The sequence below is a fragment of the Pinus tabuliformis genome, chromosome 6 (assembly GCF_031772625.1).
Source record: "Pinus tabuliformis cultivar Carrire ecotype Pingquan chromosome 6, CPIR1, whole genome shotgun sequence".
Classification (NCBI taxonomy): Eukaryota; Viridiplantae; Streptophyta; class Pinopsida; order Pinales; family Pinaceae; genus Pinus; species Pinus tabuliformis.
This window is the reverse complement of record NC_142292.1, coordinates 1,236,774,179-1,236,796,017: the sequence shown is the minus strand read 5'-3', so window position 1 is coordinate 1,236,796,017 and position 21,839 is coordinate 1,236,774,179. Positions and strand designations below refer to the sequence as shown.

At 34.5% G+C, this 21,839-nt stretch overlaps 1 protein-coding gene across 1 annotated transcript in view; it reads right to left on the bottom strand.

Moving 5' to 3' along the window:
* Positions 1 to 1,348: 1,348 nt before the first annotated feature.
* Positions 1,349 to 21,839, bottom strand: part of LOC149263159 (immune-associated nucleotide-binding protein 7-like) — a 40,023-nt gene continuing 19,532 nt past the window's right edge. The window contains exons 2-4 of the mRNA XM_089386625.1: positions 16,806 to 17,080; positions 2,297 to 2,359; positions 1,349 to 1,384 (exon numbers count right to left, since the gene is read on the bottom strand). Coding sequence (XP_089242751.1) covers positions 1,349 to 1,384; positions 2,297 to 2,359; positions 16,806 to 17,080 — 374 coding nt within the window. The remainder of the gene's footprint in view (positions 1,385 to 2,296; positions 2,360 to 16,805; positions 17,081 to 21,839) is intronic.

Here is a 21,839-nt window from a genome sequence, read left to right as displayed (position 1 = left end):
GAAGATGTAGTCTGTTTAATCAATTTACTCTTATCTAATCGTGTCTGCTCTTCAATGGCTTTTGAAATAGGATGGCAAGAACAAGGACATCTTAGTCATCAATGTAAATTATGGGTTCAATCAAGCATTGAACAATCTGTAAGTATGTTTCAGATTTTTAAATGGGAATTATTAGATGGGGTTGAACTGGCTGTACAGTCTTTGCCAGATTTTAGAAATAGCAAGAAGGATAATTTCCTTGGAATTGAAATTGACCCTTTGCCTATGTCAATAGATCGAATAAAGATGATTATCTCTTTCCATCAAAAAGTTTAAAGAAATCTGCAGATTCGATCAGATTTACCTATGATACAGGTCAGAGTTCACATGCTCCACAAAAAGAAGATTCCTCCATTACAATCCACGATCCAAAAGGAAAAGCTAAAGTGGACAGCGAAAAAGAAACGGTGTATGTGGATGTTTATCAAGATGCTCAGGAACAAAATGACCCCACTTGGGAAAAAGAATATCTATCCTGGCTTACTTCTTCCTGGAAAGATCCTCAAGACACTTTATCTCGTTTAACGTACTCTTGGGATAGAGTAAAGACTCCATCAGATTCCGAGATGGGATATGATAGTGACCGAAGTCCGAAAGGCTCTTGGTAAAGATAAGAAAGAATCTTTTGTCAGCAATGTGATACTGTTGGTCACATGTTGTGACACGAATCTTTTGTACAAAAGAAAAGTTGAGTAGACACCGTCAGTGGAATAAGATACTGTCAGGACCCTCAATTATTTCTACTTTTATGTCATGTCTTAGGTCAGCTAGATTCGTTTGTTAGTTTATTTAAGAGAGAACTCTCTTTGTAAATGATCATCGTGAGTTGTGAGTGCATAGTGAGTTTGTGAGTGTGTGTGTAATCAGAGCTCATATCTCTGAGTTTCTATGGTGTGTAATTTTACTTTGAATTAATATTGAAGCCTGCTGGGCCGCCAGTTTGAGGACTGTTCTCTTCCAAGATCATCGCTTGTGTGAGATAGTAAGGCGCGTTGAGAAGCGACAGGGAGTTCGCGTAAAGTCCGTGCAAATCTCTGGTAGATGTGAGGAAAAGTTTTGCAGAAGGCGTTCGCTTCAGTGATTCTAAGTAAGTTCCTAGACCATCCATATATTTTGGTATCAGAGCCCTGTTCTAGATCCTAACTCACTAATCTGTAGACAGAATTCTATTGAAAGCCAGCTAGCCTTTGAAAGGTCACTCTGTTGATCATTGGACTGAGTAGATAAAAGCTTTCATTAGTCTATTTCTGTTATAGATTAAACATGGCCAATCTATTGCGATCATTCTCATCCATAGACAGAAAAGTCATTACTGAAGTCTCTTCACGATCATCCGAGTCCGAGTCTGTTGAAAATGAAAATCATGAATTAGTTGAAGACCCTGAACATTGGACTCCTCCTGCTTTAAATTCTACTGATATATATAAGCTACCTATGACTTTCCTGTTCAAGAAGAAAAACTTTCTGAAAGAGGTAGAAATCACTATAAAGATATCTGGACCTTCTGTGCAAATCCTTGCTTTGAATTTATTCTCTGATGATGAAATTAAGAAATTTCGGCAGTATGTCAAAGATGGAAAATATTTCTATCTTCATTTTGGGGGGATAAGGATTGGATTAGCTCCACTGTTTCGTCATGGAATTAATACTCCCTGTATTGCTGAACTGTTTGATACCCATCATCAAAATTATGAACATGCTAGGATTGGTACTATTCAAGGAAACCTTGCTACTGGTTGTCAATATGGAACAATTTATCCTGACTATGCTATTAGTCTGAATGATGTCCATCTGAAAGATTGTTGGAAATTATTGTCTGGTGTCCAAGGGTTAACCATGGCAGAAGAAAGTGAATACCTGTCTATAATTGGGCAAGCTTCATTCCAATTGACCAATACTGCACATCCTAAACTTAAACAGCCTGTCTTAAAGGATTGTGTTACTGTTGGCTTATCCAATGCTCAAGTTGAAGGTGTTCTGTATGATCCTACTGAGTTACCTGGAAATTGGTATTTCCAATATAAATCAATAGTTGATACTAAGCAACCTCAATCCAAATTGAAAAGAGTAACTATTGATAATGGACAAGTCAAGTTGATTCCTCCAAAACCAGTAATACCTAGACCTGTCTCTAAGCCAAAGAGATATGTGTTTCCTATGATTCCAAATGAAGTTCCTTCAAGTAGTCAAGTTCCTACTATTCCAGAAGAAGAAAGTTTAGGTGAACCTTCACTGTCACCTAATGAGTTGTATATACCTGAGTATAAACCATTTCTACCCACTGTAAATAAAATGCATCGTATCCGTACTTCTTTTGCTCCTGTTGAAGAATGGCAATATGCCAATCATAGATTTGTGAAAGGTGGCAAATGGCCTCCTCGAACAAAGTTCTGTACTACTTCCTCCTCTTCTCGTCAGCCACCTACCAGAGCAGATTGTGCTCCTTTGATAGAACACAATTCCCAAAACACAAATGATTTAGATCAAACCTATCAGATTGGGAATTATTTAACAACCTGGTGTGCACATGCTGAAGAAGTCCTAGATGATTTAGGCTCTCAAGGTGATTTGATTCTAGCAAATCTTAAACTTCTTCATGATGAACAGTCCGCTGAACAGCAGCGAAGAGAAGAGAAAGAGAAAAGAAGAAGACAGAAGAAGAAAAGAGAAGAACAGTCCTCAGACTGGCGGCCTGCTACAAAATGAGCTCTAAAATAATTTTGGTTTTACAAGAATAACATAGGTTTAAAAACTGAATAATGAGCTTGGGCTCTATTTATTTCTCACCTCCAAATTTTATGACATGATGGTATGTATTTTGATGTTTAAAAACATATGCTATGATCAACCCAAGGTCAAACCCCCTTGTGGCTGTCATGATCCACCTTCAAAACTATCACTGCAAATATATTATAAATCAAAAATATATTAAAAAATATAATATATTGTCCAATGAATATGGTTCATAATGACGTATTGGTTGAATTCACAGTTAGTTTGTTATGGGGGAATTGTGATATGAAACCCGATGGGCCTCCCAAATAGGTATAATTTAAGGCCCATATGACCATCCTTTGGCATATTTAACCTTTTCTTATGCACTTTATAATTTATTTTTCAACTCTAATATGTTCTTAGGAGGGTTAAGAGATAATTTCTATATCTTGGGTGCCTGATGCATTAATTGTGAAAGATATTGAGGATATCTTATGCAAATCACGTAGGAGTCCAATAAGAGAAGATTATCGAGCTTGTCCTCTGCTAAAGGATAATCACAACTCGATTAGCTCAAATACATTTACCACCTCTATGTAGCTGCAAGGACACCAGGGAACCAGGTCCAAATTTTTATGGATTTTGGAGGGAATCAATCATCTCTTTAAGGAGGCTGCCCATCAAGCATTTTTCGTATAAATAGGAGGCCTTAGTAACCCAATAGGGATTTGAAACTCTGGAGGAAGATAGTCAGCATTAGAGAAAGGATCTTTCCTATTATTTCAGTTTTTCATGTTTCTTATATGAGCACTTTTAAATATTAATGAAAATAATTCTTTTGTTCTCAATTTTATTATCTTCTAAGGGACCTAAGTTTCACTGGGTTAGGGCCCAACCCAGGTGCTCAAACCCCCTTCTTATACATTTACCTCTCATGAATTTAGCTTAGTTATGTTTTTTTGCAAATATCATCTTTGTAAAAGTATTATCTTTATAGGGTTTATGAATAAGCTTCTTTCTAAGTTTGTTATAATAAACACAAAAATAGTTTCTTTTATGTAATTGTAATATTTATTTAAAGTTCAACTCATCATTTCCATCAATTTACTTTTGTGCACATCAATAGTTTATCAATTGTTTATGTACCTTGTTTTAATTAGTTAACCATTCAATTTGCTTTTAGATATATGGTATTATTTCATAGGCAAAGTTAGTGTTGTTTTCATGCATTTAGTTCACTTAAAACATCATCTTTTCACCCACTATTATACATCTCTGCAGTCTTCCAGCAATCTAAATTCTACCTAGCCAAGCTACAAGAAACCCCCAATTTTGACTCTTCCTTACATGAGTTGATCCATTGGATGTAAATAAGCTTGGAAAGGACCTATCTACCCTTCCAAAAATTTCCTCCACCTTCTCCACTCTTCAAACCACATTTAGACCTCATAAATGTTCCCTTGTATGTTTCCTATAGAAAAATAGGGTCATCCTTTAACAATACAGATATTTCCTTAAAATGCCTCCAGATTTTCACCAGAAGCTTGTTTATCATTCCTCAACATTTTACAATGTTCATTAGACCCTAGAGATGGAGTTTAGGGGTTGAAAGACCCCTTAAGAACTTTACCATGGTATTTATAGCTTAATTTATGAAATTAAGGTTTTTTTTGTATGTCTTGCTTCAGCCGCAAAAATTGATTTATCATGCACCATAGAGTAGGATTTATTTTCCTCCTGTATTCTTGAAGTGGTTTTCTTTTTTTTCCTGCAGTAGCATGGGTTTATTTCAGTCATTTACTTTCCTACATTAGCATAGATTTACTTTTGGAAAAACAGGGTAGAGTTACTTCTTGTCATTTACCTTCCTACAATTAGATTAGGGTTTACCTTTTGTCATTTACTTTTCTGCAATAGAATAGGATTTATTTCTATTTTTATTTTCCTACAAGTTATAATAAATATATTTACTATTCATTGTTTTTTTTAGCATTCCCTATAGCCTAGATATAAAAAGTGGTCTCTGTGCATTTTAAATTCTCTTCAATCACATAAGATCAACCAAAATAAAATATATTTCCTGCTACACTTATAGTTATGATGTCTCTCAAGTTTGTACAAACCTTAGGTTAATAATTGAAGTTGAGTCCCTCAAGAATTTCAACATTTTACAATAATACTGAGGGCCATCAAAACTTGCAGGCCTCCCTCTTTGGCAATAATTGTAACCAACTCTAATCCCAAAGGCTATGATGATAAATCTAATCTATCACAGTGGTGCTATTATGATATGCTTTCAAGTTCAACCATATCACATCAAATTTTAAATATAAGGTTGTGTTGATAAAATGACAGCTCCTGAGGAGGTCACGAGATCAAACCCACGACCTTACCTTATTTGGACTTCCCAGCTATAGAAAATGTTAAATATAAACCTCTCCAACCATTATTAAAATTTACATTTTTTGTCTAGTGGTCAATCCATTGGTCGATCTTTGCCAAGGTTGAGGTTCGAACCCTGTGATCTCTAGTCATCAAAGAATTTTTACATTTGAATCTTTTGGCCCATTTCACGGTGCCACCTGGCACCCTCTAACTAGGTGACATGGCATCCTTTCATTGATCTATTTATAACCTATTCAACACCCAACTGAATTTCATGTCAACCTTTTCCTGTCACGTGTCATCCTGTGACCTTTCCTCTTCTTGTTAGTTCATCTTGCCACGTCACTGCCAACTCAATGCCATGTTAATTTTTATCATTTCATGTTATCGCACATGATCTACAACATTAGCACCTTCCACATCATAATTTTGACTACCATGTCATCATACATATAATTCCACATGGAACTTCTTACTACTTTGACATGGCAACCCCACAAACTCTCTTTTTGTTGTTTGGCACAAACTTCAGACTGCCTTAAATTTTGGATATATGATTTCTTCAATGCGATTCAAGTTTTGTTGGAATCATCTTGTCAAGCTATTCAACATGGAATTATTTTGATAAGGTTTTGAACACTTTTATTTTTAGGCCTTTCTAAGATCCTCTTAGATCATTCCTCCCTACTAAGAGGCTTTTGGACCTCCAAAAGTTTGTTAATCAGACACCAAGTGAGGGAAACACATCCCCACTTGTTTAATATTTGTCCACCTTGTTCTGTACACTTTTTTCATCACAAAATGTTGCACAACAATTATGACAACTAAAACCATATTTCTACCCATTTTCATTTTCCCACATCCTTCTGCATTTGTTACCCCAGCCACTACCCAGGTACAACATATTAGCAACATTAAAAAATACAAGGATATTAATGCAAATGAGCTCACAATATTTCTCATCCTCTTGACATATTCACATAGAAAATTCTGTAAAGGAAGCAAACTATAATGAAGATTTGAATCCACTTTTGGCCACACCTACCCAATGGTTTCTCTTCCTCTAGTTTCTCCTCTTGTTTTGTTTGTGTATGTAAAATATTATTTCCCTTATTCGAAAAAATATTTGGATGGAGTTTCCAACACTTAACTTCCCCGTGTCCACCTTTGTTGCAATAAGTGCAAAGGTTCTTCAACATCTAGCCTTTCTTGCCCTTTTTTTTTTTTTTTTTTTTGGAGATGGGTCTTCATGTCATGTCCCCTTAATGATCGACATATCTTTCTTGTATACATCCATCCTCTTGCAATACTTGAAAATTATATGGTTATTTAACCCTCAAAAAGTGCATGGTTTCCTATGCCATAAACAGTTAACAATGTCAATCTTCATGTAATCAAAAGAAAAATTAAAATAGTTATGCTTATTATACCTTTTATGGTCACCACTACTACTCACTGGTTGTTTTTATGATGGTGTATCCTTTGGAGAATTTCCTGCTTCCCATTCCTTGGAGCATTCCCCTTCACCATACCTTAATATCACATAGCAAGGTATTGCTTCCACCTTTAAAGGTTTAATTATATCTTGGCCATTAATTCCAAGGTCCTTTCCCTCATAACCCATCTTGGTTGACAACCTCAACCCAACACCTTTAGATTGTTTCTCAAAATCAAAAAGAGAATGAGGAGAGTGAGAAGAATGAGAACTTGAAGGAGGATGAGAATAAGTCTTTTTCCATTCCCAATACATTTCATCCACCATGGCCTTCATTATCATGAAAATTTTACAAAACTTTGCCTCGAAACTAAAGATATTTTCCTTTCCTTGGTGGGAAAAAATTTCTCCTCTTCGAGTGAAGCTTCTCGATCCAATTTTTGGGTTTCCTTTAAGAAGTGATCTTTCACCTTGCTTGAATTCACTCATAGTTATCATGCACACTCACAAACCAACATCAAACTGATCTGATACTACATGATATGGGATTGTTAAATGACTTGGTTCGTTAAAATATTTGTGTGGATGATTAATTTTAACTACTTTAAAATATGATCATAATTAACTTAAATAAAGTTTTAAAGGACTTGAATGAAGCTAAAAATTAAGAAGATATGTAGAGAATCGAGAGGAAGAGAAAGGAAGCACAGCAACCAATTAATAATGAAATTCATCGAGTATTGTCTCCAAGGGAGTAGCCTTGTTTTATTAATCATATGATAAGCTTAAATCACTTTTTTGCATCATACAAATCCTCCCAAAACTTGCACAAAAGTTCATCTCTCTGCCACCAAGAAGTGGTCTCCAAACACCGTCAAATTCGCCTTCTTAGCTGTTGCAAAATGATCTCTAAAATAGTTTTATTTTTACAAAAATTACATAGGTTTAAAAACTCAGTAGAAAGCCTTGGCTATATTTATTTCTCACCTTCCAATGCCTTGGTACGATGGTATGCATTTTAATATTTAAAAGCATATGATACAATTAGCCCGAGGTCAAACCCCCATGGATATCATGATCTTTCTTCAAAACTATCATTGCAAATACATTGTAAATAAAAACTATATTAAACAATATAATACATTGTCCAATAAATATGGCACATGGTGGCATATTGATTGAACTCATTGTCGGTCTGTTTTGGGGGTTTTACGAGGTGAAACCCTCAAGCTTCCATCTTTGGAAACAATTGTAACCAACTCTTTTCCAAAAGGATGCAATGATAACTCCAATCTAGCACAACAACGTTGCTATGATATGTTATAGGGGTCAACCATATCACATCACAATATAACATTGTGTTGATAAAGTGACAACTCTCAGTGAGGTCTCAGGGTAAAACCCATGCCCTTACCCCCTTTTTCCTTCCCATTTATAACGATTGTTAAATATAAACCTTGCTAGCCATTATTACAACATCCTCCTTTGATCCAATAGTTAAGTTGTTGGTTGATCTTTGCTAAGGTCAGGGTTCAAACCCCATGGTCTCTAACCATCAAACAATTTTGAAATTCAAGCCTTCTACCCCATTTTGAGGTGCCATGTTGCGCCCTTAGACTGGGCCACATTGAAACCTTTCACTAGTCTAGCTATAACCCAGTCAACACCCAGCTTGATGCTACATCAATCTCTGCCTGCCACATGTCAACCCATGACCTTGTGACTTGTCGCCACTTCAGCCTGCCACGTCACTACTAACTCAATCCCATGTGCTATTTTTTAAACCTGCCACTTCATCACACCAAATCTATCACGTCATCACCTACCACATCATCATAAAAACTACCACATCATCATCCATACATTTCTACATGGTGCTTCCTAGTACTACCACATGGCAATCATGCAAGCTGCCTTTTCGTTATTTGGCACAAACTTTAGATTTCCATAAATTTTGCATATGAACTTTGTTTAACATGATTCAAGCTGCATTGGAATCATCTCATCAATCTCTTTCACATGACGTTTTCTACGTCATATTTTGAGAAATTTTTTTTTTAGCCCTTTCCCAGATACTCCTGGATTAGGATGGATCACCTAAGGGGCCACGGAAGCAAAAAAGGGGATATCAGAACTTGGAAGTAAATTGGTTTTGAAGAATAATGAGCATATTGATTATGATCAAATATGCAATGGGTGTGTCTTGGGAAGAAATCAGTGGAATTGTTCCCTAAAGGAGCACTAAGCATAGTGAATGGCATGGTTGTAAATTGGAGGAGGATAACTCTATGAAAATAAAGTAATCAAGCAGGATGAGGTGCATTAAAGGCACTATTAAATAGATGAAGCCACCTGAAAAATGACTAATTGAATGAGGGTATCTTACCCATTCCTATTCATTATGAAAATGAATGTACAAGAGTTGTGTGTATATAAATCTCATTGTTGAATTTTCTACTCGAGCATAGATCACTATTGAGTTTCATGCTCAAGAATAAAACAATAATAATGTCATATTCAAGTATAGAACATCGAGTATGGTGTTCCTATAATGGGGTGGGGTCTATGACAACCCTTTTTTCTAATCCATGTTTTAAACATTTCTATGAATTATAATTCATGTAAATAATGTGGAAATGTAACACATTGATTGGCTGATGGAAGTGGAAACATATTTAGAGGACCAAGGAGGAGGAGTTTCTTGTAAATCAAACCACTATATTTTTTTCACCACCTATCTCCCTAATGGATTTATGAAATTTTTGTTGCAACATTGAATTGAGGGAATGGGTTCTTGAGTAAAGGGATGAGCATGTAGCATTGGTTCTCATAAATATGTGGGCATGGTTAACAAACATGGAACAGTAGGAGAAGAAAGGCATAATCAGAGAGGAGGTGTGGAAGAGGAGATACATTCTAGTATTTTGGAGGCATTCTTTCAGACAAGCAAGTAGAAAAACACATGGATATGAGCAAGAGAGAGAACTCATTAGAAATGAGAATGTAGAGCGTGAGTTGGAAGTGGATGTGAATCTAACAAGAAGAGATAGCCTGTGATAGCCTGTATTTTGTTTTGGGATGGTATTCCTTATGTTTGCTAGGGATTTGGAATGTTCTCATGAATTGATTGTACAGAGAAATTTTAGTGGAGTTGAGACACTCAAGTTCAAGATGGGTCTATTAAAACTTTTATGTCCTTTCTTTGAGAGTTGGTAAACACCTTGGTAGTGACTAGCCTTGAAACTGATAAAACACTTAGATATTTTCTTAGTAAGTTGTTAAATCTCTTGGAAGAGGAATCTTTACTCCTACAACACTAATAGAGTTGATAAACCTCCCTAATAATCTCTCTCTCTCTCTCTCTCTCTCTCTCTCTCTCTCTCTCTCTCTCTCTCTCTCTCTCTCTCTCTCTCTCTCTCTCTCTCTCTCTCTCTCTCTCTCTCTCTCTCTTTCTCTCTCTCTCTATATATATATATATATATATATATATATATATAGATATATTCCTTCTCGTATAGTTGAGTTTAAAATCATTGAGCCTTAGATGAACCCTTGTGGTTGGTGTTCTATTGAATAGAGAGTCAATATGGTGTTATAGCTTGCTTCTTACCATGTGTTTACAAGTTGTTGGTAAGAGAACTCTTGAGAAGTTACCTCCTCCAACTCTGAATCCAACTCGAGGGTGGTCAGTTGCAAGAAATATTGTAGTGTAGGTGACCTATAGTTGGGTGGAGAGTTGAAGTCCATCCCTTAGCTTCTAGTCATCAAGTTATATAGATAAGTGTATTTACTTGTACTTTTGTTATGTCATGAATGTTAAGTGCTATTGTTATGGGTTACAACAATGAATGTATGAATATTGTTTATGGAGGAATGGCATATTCTTGGTTTCCTATGATGAGATTCTTGTATGATTGTTCTCATGGTTTGATGGATTGCAGATCCCTATGACTATTGATAATCTCTTGAATGCATGCATACTTATATAGTATGTATGAGAGTTCATCTGACTGTCACTGTGGGTGATTTCTATTTTTTGTTATGCCATGAATAATATGGGCATTTGTTATATATATATATATATATATATATATATATATATATATATACACACACATTGGTGAAGGTTGATGTTTGATGTGTATATGGTAATCCATATATATATATATATATATATACATTGTTGAAGGTCGATGGTTGATGTGTATATGGTAATCCATATCCATGAATCTGGTAATGGTTATTGCTAGGCATGCATATAGTTTTAATTCCCTACTTTGTCTATGTTGAATGCATGCAATGTTAGTGAGGGACCGAAAATGATGAAGATGTTAATGAGGGAATTCCATGTTATATTAATGGTGCATATATTTCTTGTCACCAAGAATGTGTTGCAACACCATTGAAGTATTCAATACTTCTAAGTTGGTCACCATATAATGATTGATGTTTGTTTACCGATACATTTACATATTGGGGAACAAAGATGTACCTTCATGGGATGAGACATTGGTGTTTAATGACCAACATGTAAACTAACAAAAGGCATAGAATGGGAAGGTTTCCGTCATTTTTTGTAGATATTCATGTCATGTTTTGCCAAGGTTGCTAAGGGAATTTGGGAAGAAGTGGTTTCTATCTATAGGAGGCATGAGATGGGAAATTTTTCATCGCCTACCGTCAAAACTTTTTTTCATGCCATGGAGGAAGACAAGGTTTCACCCCTTTTGGGAATGCATTGGAACTATTGACAAAGGTTGGGATAGAATTCCCTTCTATCGTTTAATTGAAATGTGATATTTTCATGGTGGTACAGGGCTTTAATTGAGGTGGTGAATTCCACATAGGACATGAACAATGTGTACCTATGACATGGCACAATTTCCAACATAGAACATTGTCAATGATACATGGCAAGCATATATGGACCTTTTGGATGTCCAAGTAGCCAATTTTTGAATGACATGTCGCACTACGAGAGGATACCATGTAGATGGGTGGTCACCCTAATGTCATCTTAACGGTAGCATGACGCTGTGTAATTGAGTAACATGGGGTTTTAACTAACATGCCATTAAAATACAGGTGGCAGAGGTAGAGATTAGTGCCTATTCATCCAACGGTTGAGATTATGTATTGAGTTTGAACTTGCACGAGGGTTAAATAAGACATGACAACGTGATATGATCTAATGATGATCATCCACCAGATTTGATGGTTCTAGAATACAATGGTGAAAATCTAGTCAAGATTTAAGCTGTGAAAAATTACTTGATGCATCCAATGGTCCATATCATTTTCATCAAACGAATAATATTCAAGCGATGCATTCCTACCATGGGAATGGGGTAGATAGAAGTCGCAGGATGACAATTCATATTTGTTAGTTGACGCCAAAATATATGGTGCACAGTGGAGGATTGAATGGGTTCCATTCTTAAGAACTGACACAGGACTTGGTGGTGCTAATGTGTTGTGACATGGTGGCTTCCACGGTGGACTTCACATGAGGTAGAAGTTTCATGTGAGTGCCACTTCGAAAATATTTGTTGATTTCACAGGGTTTTAGGGGCCAAAATTTAAATGGGCATAACTTTCAATCCAGAGGTCAGATTGAGGAAAATTCCATATTGCCAAAAATATCTCGACAATTTGAACACAATGATGTTATCCAAAGTGAGTTTCACACATGTTTGGTGAGAACAGGTTTTATAATACCATTTTCATGATGAGATCATGAGGTTCGGGTTAATTAAAAGTAACACCTCCCACTAGGCTTGGGATGTCCAAGGGGGGTGGGAGGGAGAGTTACAAGTTCTTTCTATGTTTAATGTGGATTTTACATGTCATACAAAAAGAAAACTGTAGATCCATCTAACTCTGATTCTATGATGCACCAAGAAATATCAAATATCTTAAATGGAAAACTATCATGCTCTGCTAAGGAGAAAATCCCTTGAGGTTGAAACTTTTCCTCATATATTTTCAATCTAATATTAATTAAATCCGCTAAACTCTAGTTAATATGCACAAAGAAAATAAATGAAATTGATATTAAAATAGAAAGGAATACATAACTAGACTAGGGAATATTACAATAGTAAATTCAAAGAACTCATACATCAATTCTCTATGTGTTCACTACCAAAAAGGAATATGTAGGACGAGAAGAAAATAAGATACAAAAGTTATTTATATGATGAATGACCTATTTGTTTAAAACTAATTAGTTTGTGTGTATTTTAGTCCCTATCAAATTCAAATATCATGTTCAAATGTCATAAGGTGAGCTTGAGAGTAGGAGTTGATTCTGTGGATTACACTATCCCAAAGGGTCTCTAGGTTCAATCACACAGTCCTAATGACAAAATCATGCATTAAGGCAAATAGTTCTTCCTTCCAACATCGGCTATATCATTTTTCCATTCAACATTAAAATTAAAGTAACCCAAAAAGAATAAATCCCAAAGAAAAAGAGAAAAACGATATACTTATTTAATAGCTAGAAAACCAAAGAAATTGAAGAGCCTAGGAAATTGTTGCAAGAAAGCATAATGAGCTTCATAAAAAAGATAAAGACAAAGAGGGCCATGGGTAGATCAAGGCAACTAATAAACACAAAGTTTTATGTTAGGTTGAAACTAAGAACATAATTGAATGTAATATGTTTCGTACAAGATTAGGATTAGGAATAAGTAGAAATAGGAATATATACCATAAACACCGACACTTTAAACTTCAACCTGCAACTTAAATCCAAGGAAAAGGAATCTATTTGAAATTATCAGTCAACCATAGAAACATATAGGGTGAAAACATGGGTATGGTGACATTTTCTACCTTGGTTCTAGAAGAACAAAGAAAGGAGAAAAATTAAATTAATGTTTCACTCCTAATACTTTCATGTGCATAACTCATGGTATTTTATCAAAGGATATATTGAATCACCATTTTTTAGGCATGTGTATTATTAGTCTCTGCCCCAAATAGACTATAATTATAACATCCTAGTCAAAATGCATTGACCTCATATTATTTACCTAAAATTTGGAGTGACACCTAAAGTTTATATCAAAATTTTAATTAAAGTTATTTTTGAAACAAATTCATTTTTCCATTTATTAAAATTTGTAAATCAAATTTAAAATTGGTTGAGAGCATGTTGATTTTATTTTATTTCCCTAGTGTGTGAGATTTATTTTTTTGATTTGTCAGATGTAATAAATAAATTAAAAAAAAAAATCATTCGCCATTTTGGTTTGCACATTAGCATACTCTAACTCGTCGAGCTTTGAATTGCAATGAGTAATCATGAGCTCTCAATTATGCTGAATAATCATGTTCTATCATTGTTGCAAGAAAGAAATGCAATCAAGACTGAAGTGCTACATGGAACTATAACTACGATGCAGTCAAGGATGAGGTGCTACCTACTTTCTACCTAAAATTGCCACCTACAACCTCCATGCACCTACAACGTTCCAAGAGAGTGGTTATCTACTTGCTACCTAAAATTTCCACCTACAACCTTCATGCACTTGCAACCTTCCAAGATGGTAGGTGAGAGATTTAAACCATTTTTTTTACATCTACTGCCACACACCTTGATGAGAGATCTTAGAGATGAAGTGATAACCTTTATGCCATTTCTGAAGTTCTAGTAATAAATATATGGGGCTTACCTAATAATAAAATGAGCCAGGAATAATTGATAATAAGCAAGTGGAAAGTGTGCATGTTTGGACATAGGGAGGCACTCTAGTACGGACCATCGTCCCAAAGGTGAATCCTCTTATGGATTTGAAATGCCAACATCCTTCAAACATCACTATGTAGAATCCAAGCTCTTTACCTACAAAAACACACCATAGGGACCTAAAATCTATGATGAGAATCATGTTTGTTAAGAAAACCAAGTGGCCTTGGATGAAAAAACCAATTTTGTCTCCTCCATTTGAAGTTCATGACTATGATTAGTGCTAGAGCCAAGATAGCATTGGATTTTGATGTCATTTCAACCATGGAAAAGAATTGCATCTTCCTATAGGTTTGACTTCTCTTCTTGAACTATCTGTTTCATATGCAAGTATAAAGAAAACAATGTCATGGTGTAGTTTATTTATCCATTTATCTAAGAATATGTTTGAGATATATAAATTCTATATTGTAATAGTATTATGCTTAATGCAATTATTAGAGAGATATAAATATTCAAAAAATAAGAATTTGTTTGTTATACATAAAGTAGTTATTGTAACGGTATTATGTTCAATGCAATTATTAGAGAGATATAGATATTTTAGAAAACAAACTATTGAAATTTGAAATTAAACTGTAATAATGCAAATGGGATAATTATTTTGTAAAAATATTCATTCATTATGTTGCAAGTACCTGGGTTGGAGCATTTTTCTTGTATAAGCTTTGTTCTTGGTGGCTTTCCATCTTTATACTACATAATGACAGAGACATACATGTACATGTACACAAATTACCATGCATATAATAGTATCTACATATGTGTGTCGTGCTTGGGAAGCATTCCTATGGAACTTATTTTGTCTGTCAACATATCAATAAACAATGGCTATGAGTTCTTCCCTATAATACACCATTCCTTAGTGCAGGTTGTCAAGTTGAATTTTTCAGATAATCGAGGAAGAAAATGACGAGAAGAGAGGGTTTTTGTTCACCTTACTTATTTCTTGGGCAAGTTGAATTTTTAGTCTAACATAGAGCTGAGGCTTTGGAAGAATAAATATAATGCACTTACTCTACTAAGGTATTACCTTAAGTGTGATCATATTATTTAAATGGCCAACCACCCTGGTTATAGGTTAAGGAACTTGATTCCCCTAGAGTCGTAGGTATAAGAGACAAGGGTTTTTACACTCCTTGAAATCCTTTAGGAAACAAATGAAACTAAGGCTTTACTAGTGGTATTTGCATTTCCTATTTAACAGGGAAAGGAGACGCACCAGAGGTGCGAAGGAGGCATGTTGTGATTGAAAGGAACTTATCCATAGGAGTAGTTGCTACCCTATTTTGGTTGCTTGGTTTTATATTTCTTACATCTAGATGACACTCCAAGTGGCACCATTTCCCATGTCATCCTTTGACTTGTAACCTATCCTTTTAGATGATTAATAGGTGTGTATGAATTGGTTGGAAATTTCTATGAAGACCCATGACATCTGTAATTTGATTCTATGCTTTTGAAGTCTAAGGCTCTACCACATCTCACTCAACTTCCCAAATGGTTTCAATATCTCCACCCACCATAATACAACCATGCCCCTCTTTGCAGTTTGAGCCCTAGAGAGAAACTACTCTAACCCTTTTTACCATGGATGCACTAACTTCCTCAAGGCACTCCATAAGGTATCCTATAATGTTAATATGCATGCAATGACCTATATGTCATAAATCCGATTATTTGATATGTGTGCACCAATGCTTGCTTCACACACATAGACACCTAAGATCATGAAGTAGAGGGTAGAGAGCGGATCTCATATTATTTCTTTGAACCCTTCATATAATTCTATATAAATCAGTAATTTCTCTTTTTGACAATTTATTTCAAACTCAAGTATAAATAAAATTATATAGTTAAACAATATATTTCTGGGAAAAAATTATTTCCCCTTACACTTTCATTTTCGAAACAATTACACACATCGTCTTGGTTCGTCATAAATAGTAAGTCACATGAAATCCAAACTGAATTAATTTGAGATTTAATTTACAAATAAGCACATAGAGACTTTCGGTTAGTGACTTCAGTGATATGTTTCTTTAAATTTTGAACAAAGTAAACACATTGAAATAAATTGTATAACTTCATTTAATCAAGCTACTGTTATATTTTATGTGGTAGTGTGATTTTGGAGATTTCAACTATCAAACAAAATCATTTGAAGATCATTTGAATTGCTACAGTCATGGTCAACACAATGACTCTTTCGCTGAGACAATATTGTTTCCCCAAAACTTCTGAACTTCTTATAAATTAAAGTAATTAATTAGTAATTTGAATTTGAATTTCATTTTTACTTATTATAAATGGCATTAAATATGGTCAATTGCCTTTTCTGTATTAAACACATATTATACACTTTTTATAAATAGCTAAATAGGGATTGACGAGCCACCAATAATAACATCATTTACAAATACTATATCGTTTTTCATGAAATAAAACTTTTGTAAGAAAAGTGCAAAAACTAACCTGAACCCAACGTGGGCTTCCCCGCAAGTAGTCTTCTAATGTCTCTTCATTCTCTTCCAGCTCGTCACCCCCAGTGAAGATAACCACTATGTAACTGATAATTTTTTCACCAAACAACGTTTGCAATGTCTCTAAAATAGTCGGTTCTTCGGAATTAAATCGATTTTTAACGGAAAGCACCAAAAGAACTCCATGGAGCCCTTCTTTTGCGAGGCCCATACATTTGACAATTTCTTGGCTGAGAGAGTCCAGTGTAACAGTAGGGTTATAGAGACCTGTAATGGAAAGCTTCGTAACTTAGTTTATTGCCATTTTTCAATATTTAATTGACTAAGAAAACACATTCACTACAAAATCAATTCTTGCACAAAACCTTACTAATATTAAAAAGGAAAACAGGTCGTAAAAAAACCATAATACCGCACATTCAATTGATAATAATAGATAATCTATAAAGAGAAACTAAAACTATACCTTCCCTTTTTAATCAATATTTAGGATTTTTTGTTTTCCTCTCTTTGATGGCGAATCAGTAACTCGTTAGAGTGATGGGCGATGGGCCGGGGATAACATTCCATTGTGTGAACCACTTAGTCATTCCATTCTTTTTAATCAATTTTTATTATTTGGTCCAAGGTGTATATTTGGATGGTAAACACTTTCTTGCCTTGGGTAAATAACTCCTTGTTTTCCCCTATTCCTTTTAATGATTAGGGGCATTCTTTGGTGTCATATCCTTACGTGTTGATAAAAATGTCTTGAGTTATTTGTTCAAAGCTCTTCACATGCAAGATTAGTAAAGGGTGCAATGATTGTAAATGGGAGTTTATTTTCTTTATAGCTCAAAAATGTTGAACAGTCATTTTGTAGATGACATTTCTTTTTCTTTATTATGAATAGGAAATAGTGGATGTTGGTAGAGACGTTTTGGTAATTTTTTGTGAAGTTTATGGAGAAATTGTTAGTGATCACAAAACCAATGATTAGTTGGTCAACCTTGATGATCTCTGGGGTTGGAATTCCCTAGCATATACTTTTACACGTCTAATAGATATAGTGAGCCATCTTAGCATTCCTTTTGGAATGGACCTACTAGTTAGCCAACAAAGATCACTTTCATAGATTATATCAATGCTTATAGTCGTATTTGTGGGCCATGTATGGTGGGGCTCAAGGGTTGTTGATGGTGATATAGGATGTCTATACTATGCCCAAAAATGAGAGAGGTCTCTATTTGATTGATGTGGAAACTCAAGAGAGTGTTTTTGTAGCTAAATGAGTGGATACTTGGAGGTCTCTGTCCCACGACCAATCCTATTAAGACACAAGTTACACATTATACAACATCTTGGCAAGGTTCATGAATCTTTGGATATGTGACGTTGTTTTAGTACTCTAACATTTTCAATTTGTAGGAACTTCTTTTCATGAGTATATGTCCCCCTAGAGAATGGTATCAGGTTTGGTGAGGTGGGATATCTTGAGAAGTTGTGTGGGATGGCATTCGGTTAGAAAACCAATTCGGCATTGGAAATTATAGGTAATCTATATAATGGATCTTCCTTGCTTCCAATTTTGTTGATTGAACAAGAAGATGATTTTATTTTAGCGGGATTTGTGAAATGCCAATACTGGTTCTTGAAAGGATTGGTGATCACTAGCTTGTGAGTATTCCCTTTCTTATTTTTTTCATCCCACCATCATGGAGATAGTTAGATTCATCCAACAAGAGGATTTTTGTAGAATGAATATTGACATGCCAAAATCCCTTTGGTGTGATTGGGAGAGTTCTGGGAAATGCTTGGTTCAATATAAATCTCATAAGTTGTACTAAATTTTGCATCAGTCTCATCAGTTTGGTCTAGTTCTTAGTAATAGGTTGGGGTCATTGAATGCTAAGGTTTGGTGGATTCAATGGTTTTACAATGTATCATTAATGTGGGTATCTTACAAACTATGACTGTTGATTTTGGCTAGTGATTTATTGCGTCCTTCCCTCCAAAGCTCAACTAACTAAGAATGGTGTCTTTGATCACCCTTGCCTTGTTGGCTTAAGTTGGAAATGGTGAAGAATTTATAGTGGGGTTATACTCTTGTAAGGTCTTCTTGGGATTATGTTCAAACAAATAATGTAGTCATTCTTCAAAGCACATTTCTATTTAGTGAATCCAAATCTTTATTCTACTCATATTTTGATGATAGATGAAGCTACTTAACAATTTTAGTACCTCTAATATTAGCATGAATATTTCCATAGTGTATAAATTGTTGTTGATGAATGCTTCTAGAGAACAATTATCCAAATCCTTGATAGAAACACATAGTTCTCTAAAAGAATTCATGAAGGGTTCACTTGAAACGTTAGGCATATCCTTGATACAAACCTCTAATCTTTCAAGCTTTAGTGCAAATGTGCTTTTGAGAATGAAAATAGCTCTTTTTATATGGAGAGAGGAGGTACATATGAAGTTGGTGGAAAAACGTATTCTATTCATCAAGGATGTCAAATTGTTTGATCCTTTTGTTTATTCAAAATATATTTATATTCTTATTGCTTTAAGGAAGAGAATATATATATAGACACACACTATTTTTTATACACTTTTCTCCTTTAAATATGAAACTATATTTATGTGAATATAAAAAATATTTTATAATTAATAAATATGATTACATGATCGTAATCATAAGTTAAAATAAATTTTGTAATTCATCTAATATTTTGTTGTAAAAATTTTAAAATAAAAATAAAGAAAACCATTTGAATGTAAAAAGAATAATAATTCCTTATTCTCATGGAAAGTTAAATGTGTTGTTCTTGTTGTAAAATTTTTGTTTGTATAAATAAAAGCAATAGCAAAAATATAAATATTAAAACAATTGTATTGAATTTTTGAGCATCGATGGCACTCTCAAATATCACAACACAGTTCATACTAATGCATGCTTTCAACCCACACTTTAAGTCTAGCTTGAAATGGTGAAAAGTTCACAACTATTACACATTGAGTGGGCCTAATAGTTAAGAACATGTGCATCCTCATAAGAGGTTATAGGTTCAAATATAGAGAGGATAGAGTATGTACACCTAAAAAGGAACAATATTTGGAATTGGAGCTCAAGATAGACCACATAGTTAGGAAAATCTAGGTGAATTAAAGGAACTACATTGAGATGAACCTAAAGCATTTTTACATGTAGCATTACAAGGCAGTGAAGGTACCAATTTCTGTTGAGGCATGACTAAATATTGATCAATGTATAAGAACATATTTGGAGATAGAGGACATGACCCATATTCCTCATGCAAGTGTTGTAAGTAGTATAACGTATGCAATGGTTTACACAAAACCGAACATTTATCATGCACTAGGAGTATTGAGTAGGTATATGATGACACCACTAAAGAGCACTAGACCACTATCAGAAGAGTATTTAGGTATTTGTGTGGCACAAGTGATCATCTAATCTACCATGAAAATGAAGCAACTACACATGGACTTGTCAATGTTGACTAAGATGGTGATCTAAATAGAAGATGGCTGGATAGCATACATGTATTCAAGTTGTTCAATCATAGCTATTAGCTAGATAAGGAAGTAGAATTTTTCATGTGACTATCCATGATGGAGGTTGACTACATGGAAGGAACTCTTGTAAGAAAGGAGGTAGTCTAGTTTTCACAATTGTCTTTAGAGATTGAGTTTGATCAACAAGTGTTATGGTAGCAATAACATATGTTGCTAGTAAAGAACCCAAATTACCATTCAAAGACAAAGCACATTGATGTATAGTACCATTTCATGAGAGAGTTGGTGGAAGATGTAAGGGTTATGGAGAATAATGAAAAAATAATGATAGGTAAACATTAGGTTATGTATAAGTGCATTGGTCTTAGGTGTGTACAAAGGCTAACATTCAATGTAATCTAGCTAAATATTTAGTCAAGAATATAAGAATGATGAAGCTAAATTCATGGCTAGTTTTCCTAGTTAAGTATTTTCAAGGGAAAATATTTATCTACCATGTAAATCTTCATGTTGTGCCATTTTTTTATTTTCTATTCTTTAACTTCTCCCTTGTGAATTTTAAAGCTTTATGTTACTTGAGTGTCTAGATTGGTTTATATGCCAAGTTGAATCTAAAATTGGATGTAAAGAGAGTTTAAGATTGGTAAATACCATTAATGATCACTCCATACTTCCATAATTTGGGATAAAAATCGTAAATCCATTTCCTGACATCTAATAATGAAGTTCTCATAGTTGAAAGTAGAAAACTAAATAAGAAGCGAAAATTAGGAACCTTATGTATGAACTACATAGTATAACCCTAGCCTCACTCAAAGCTAAAGATTAAAAAGAAATACAACCACTATCTCCACTATTGTTTTGACTACCCAGAAAAGCCTAGCCCTGAAAATATTTATTCAAATTCATTGTAGATTTTACATATCCATGAAAAATAGAAATATATTTTAATAAACTATTGAAAAATCACTGTTCAAATTCACCACAATTAAAAGTAATAATAACCAGTGTATGTGTGTGTGTGTGTGTCTATCCTAAATTGGATGGAACTTGGGTTGTTAGAGAAATTTTGTTATCCTCCCTATCCAAGTTCAATTCCTACATGTGACATGTTGAGCTCATAACGGTTATATCCTTGTAGTAGTCTAAAACCTTGTTGCATAGAGTCCCTCAAGGATTGAAACATGCAGATTCCTATTTTTAAGTATGAAATTATGTGTGTGCGCATGCACACACGTGTGCCATGCATCAACTCCATCTTGAGAATGAAAAGTGCAACATCCCAAGATTATGTAATATTAATTTATAATCATAGTGTCAGCGTGAAGATCCATGGCTGGATGATATGCTAATTAAGCACTTAAAAATAATTTATTACCAACTAAAGGAAGGACTTCCTTTTGGATCCATACCTTGAGGTAAGATTTATTGTTTGTGTGTATTGAAAGCCATAACCTAGCCTAATTAAATCACTAAGCCACTAGTTATAGTCCAATCACATTGT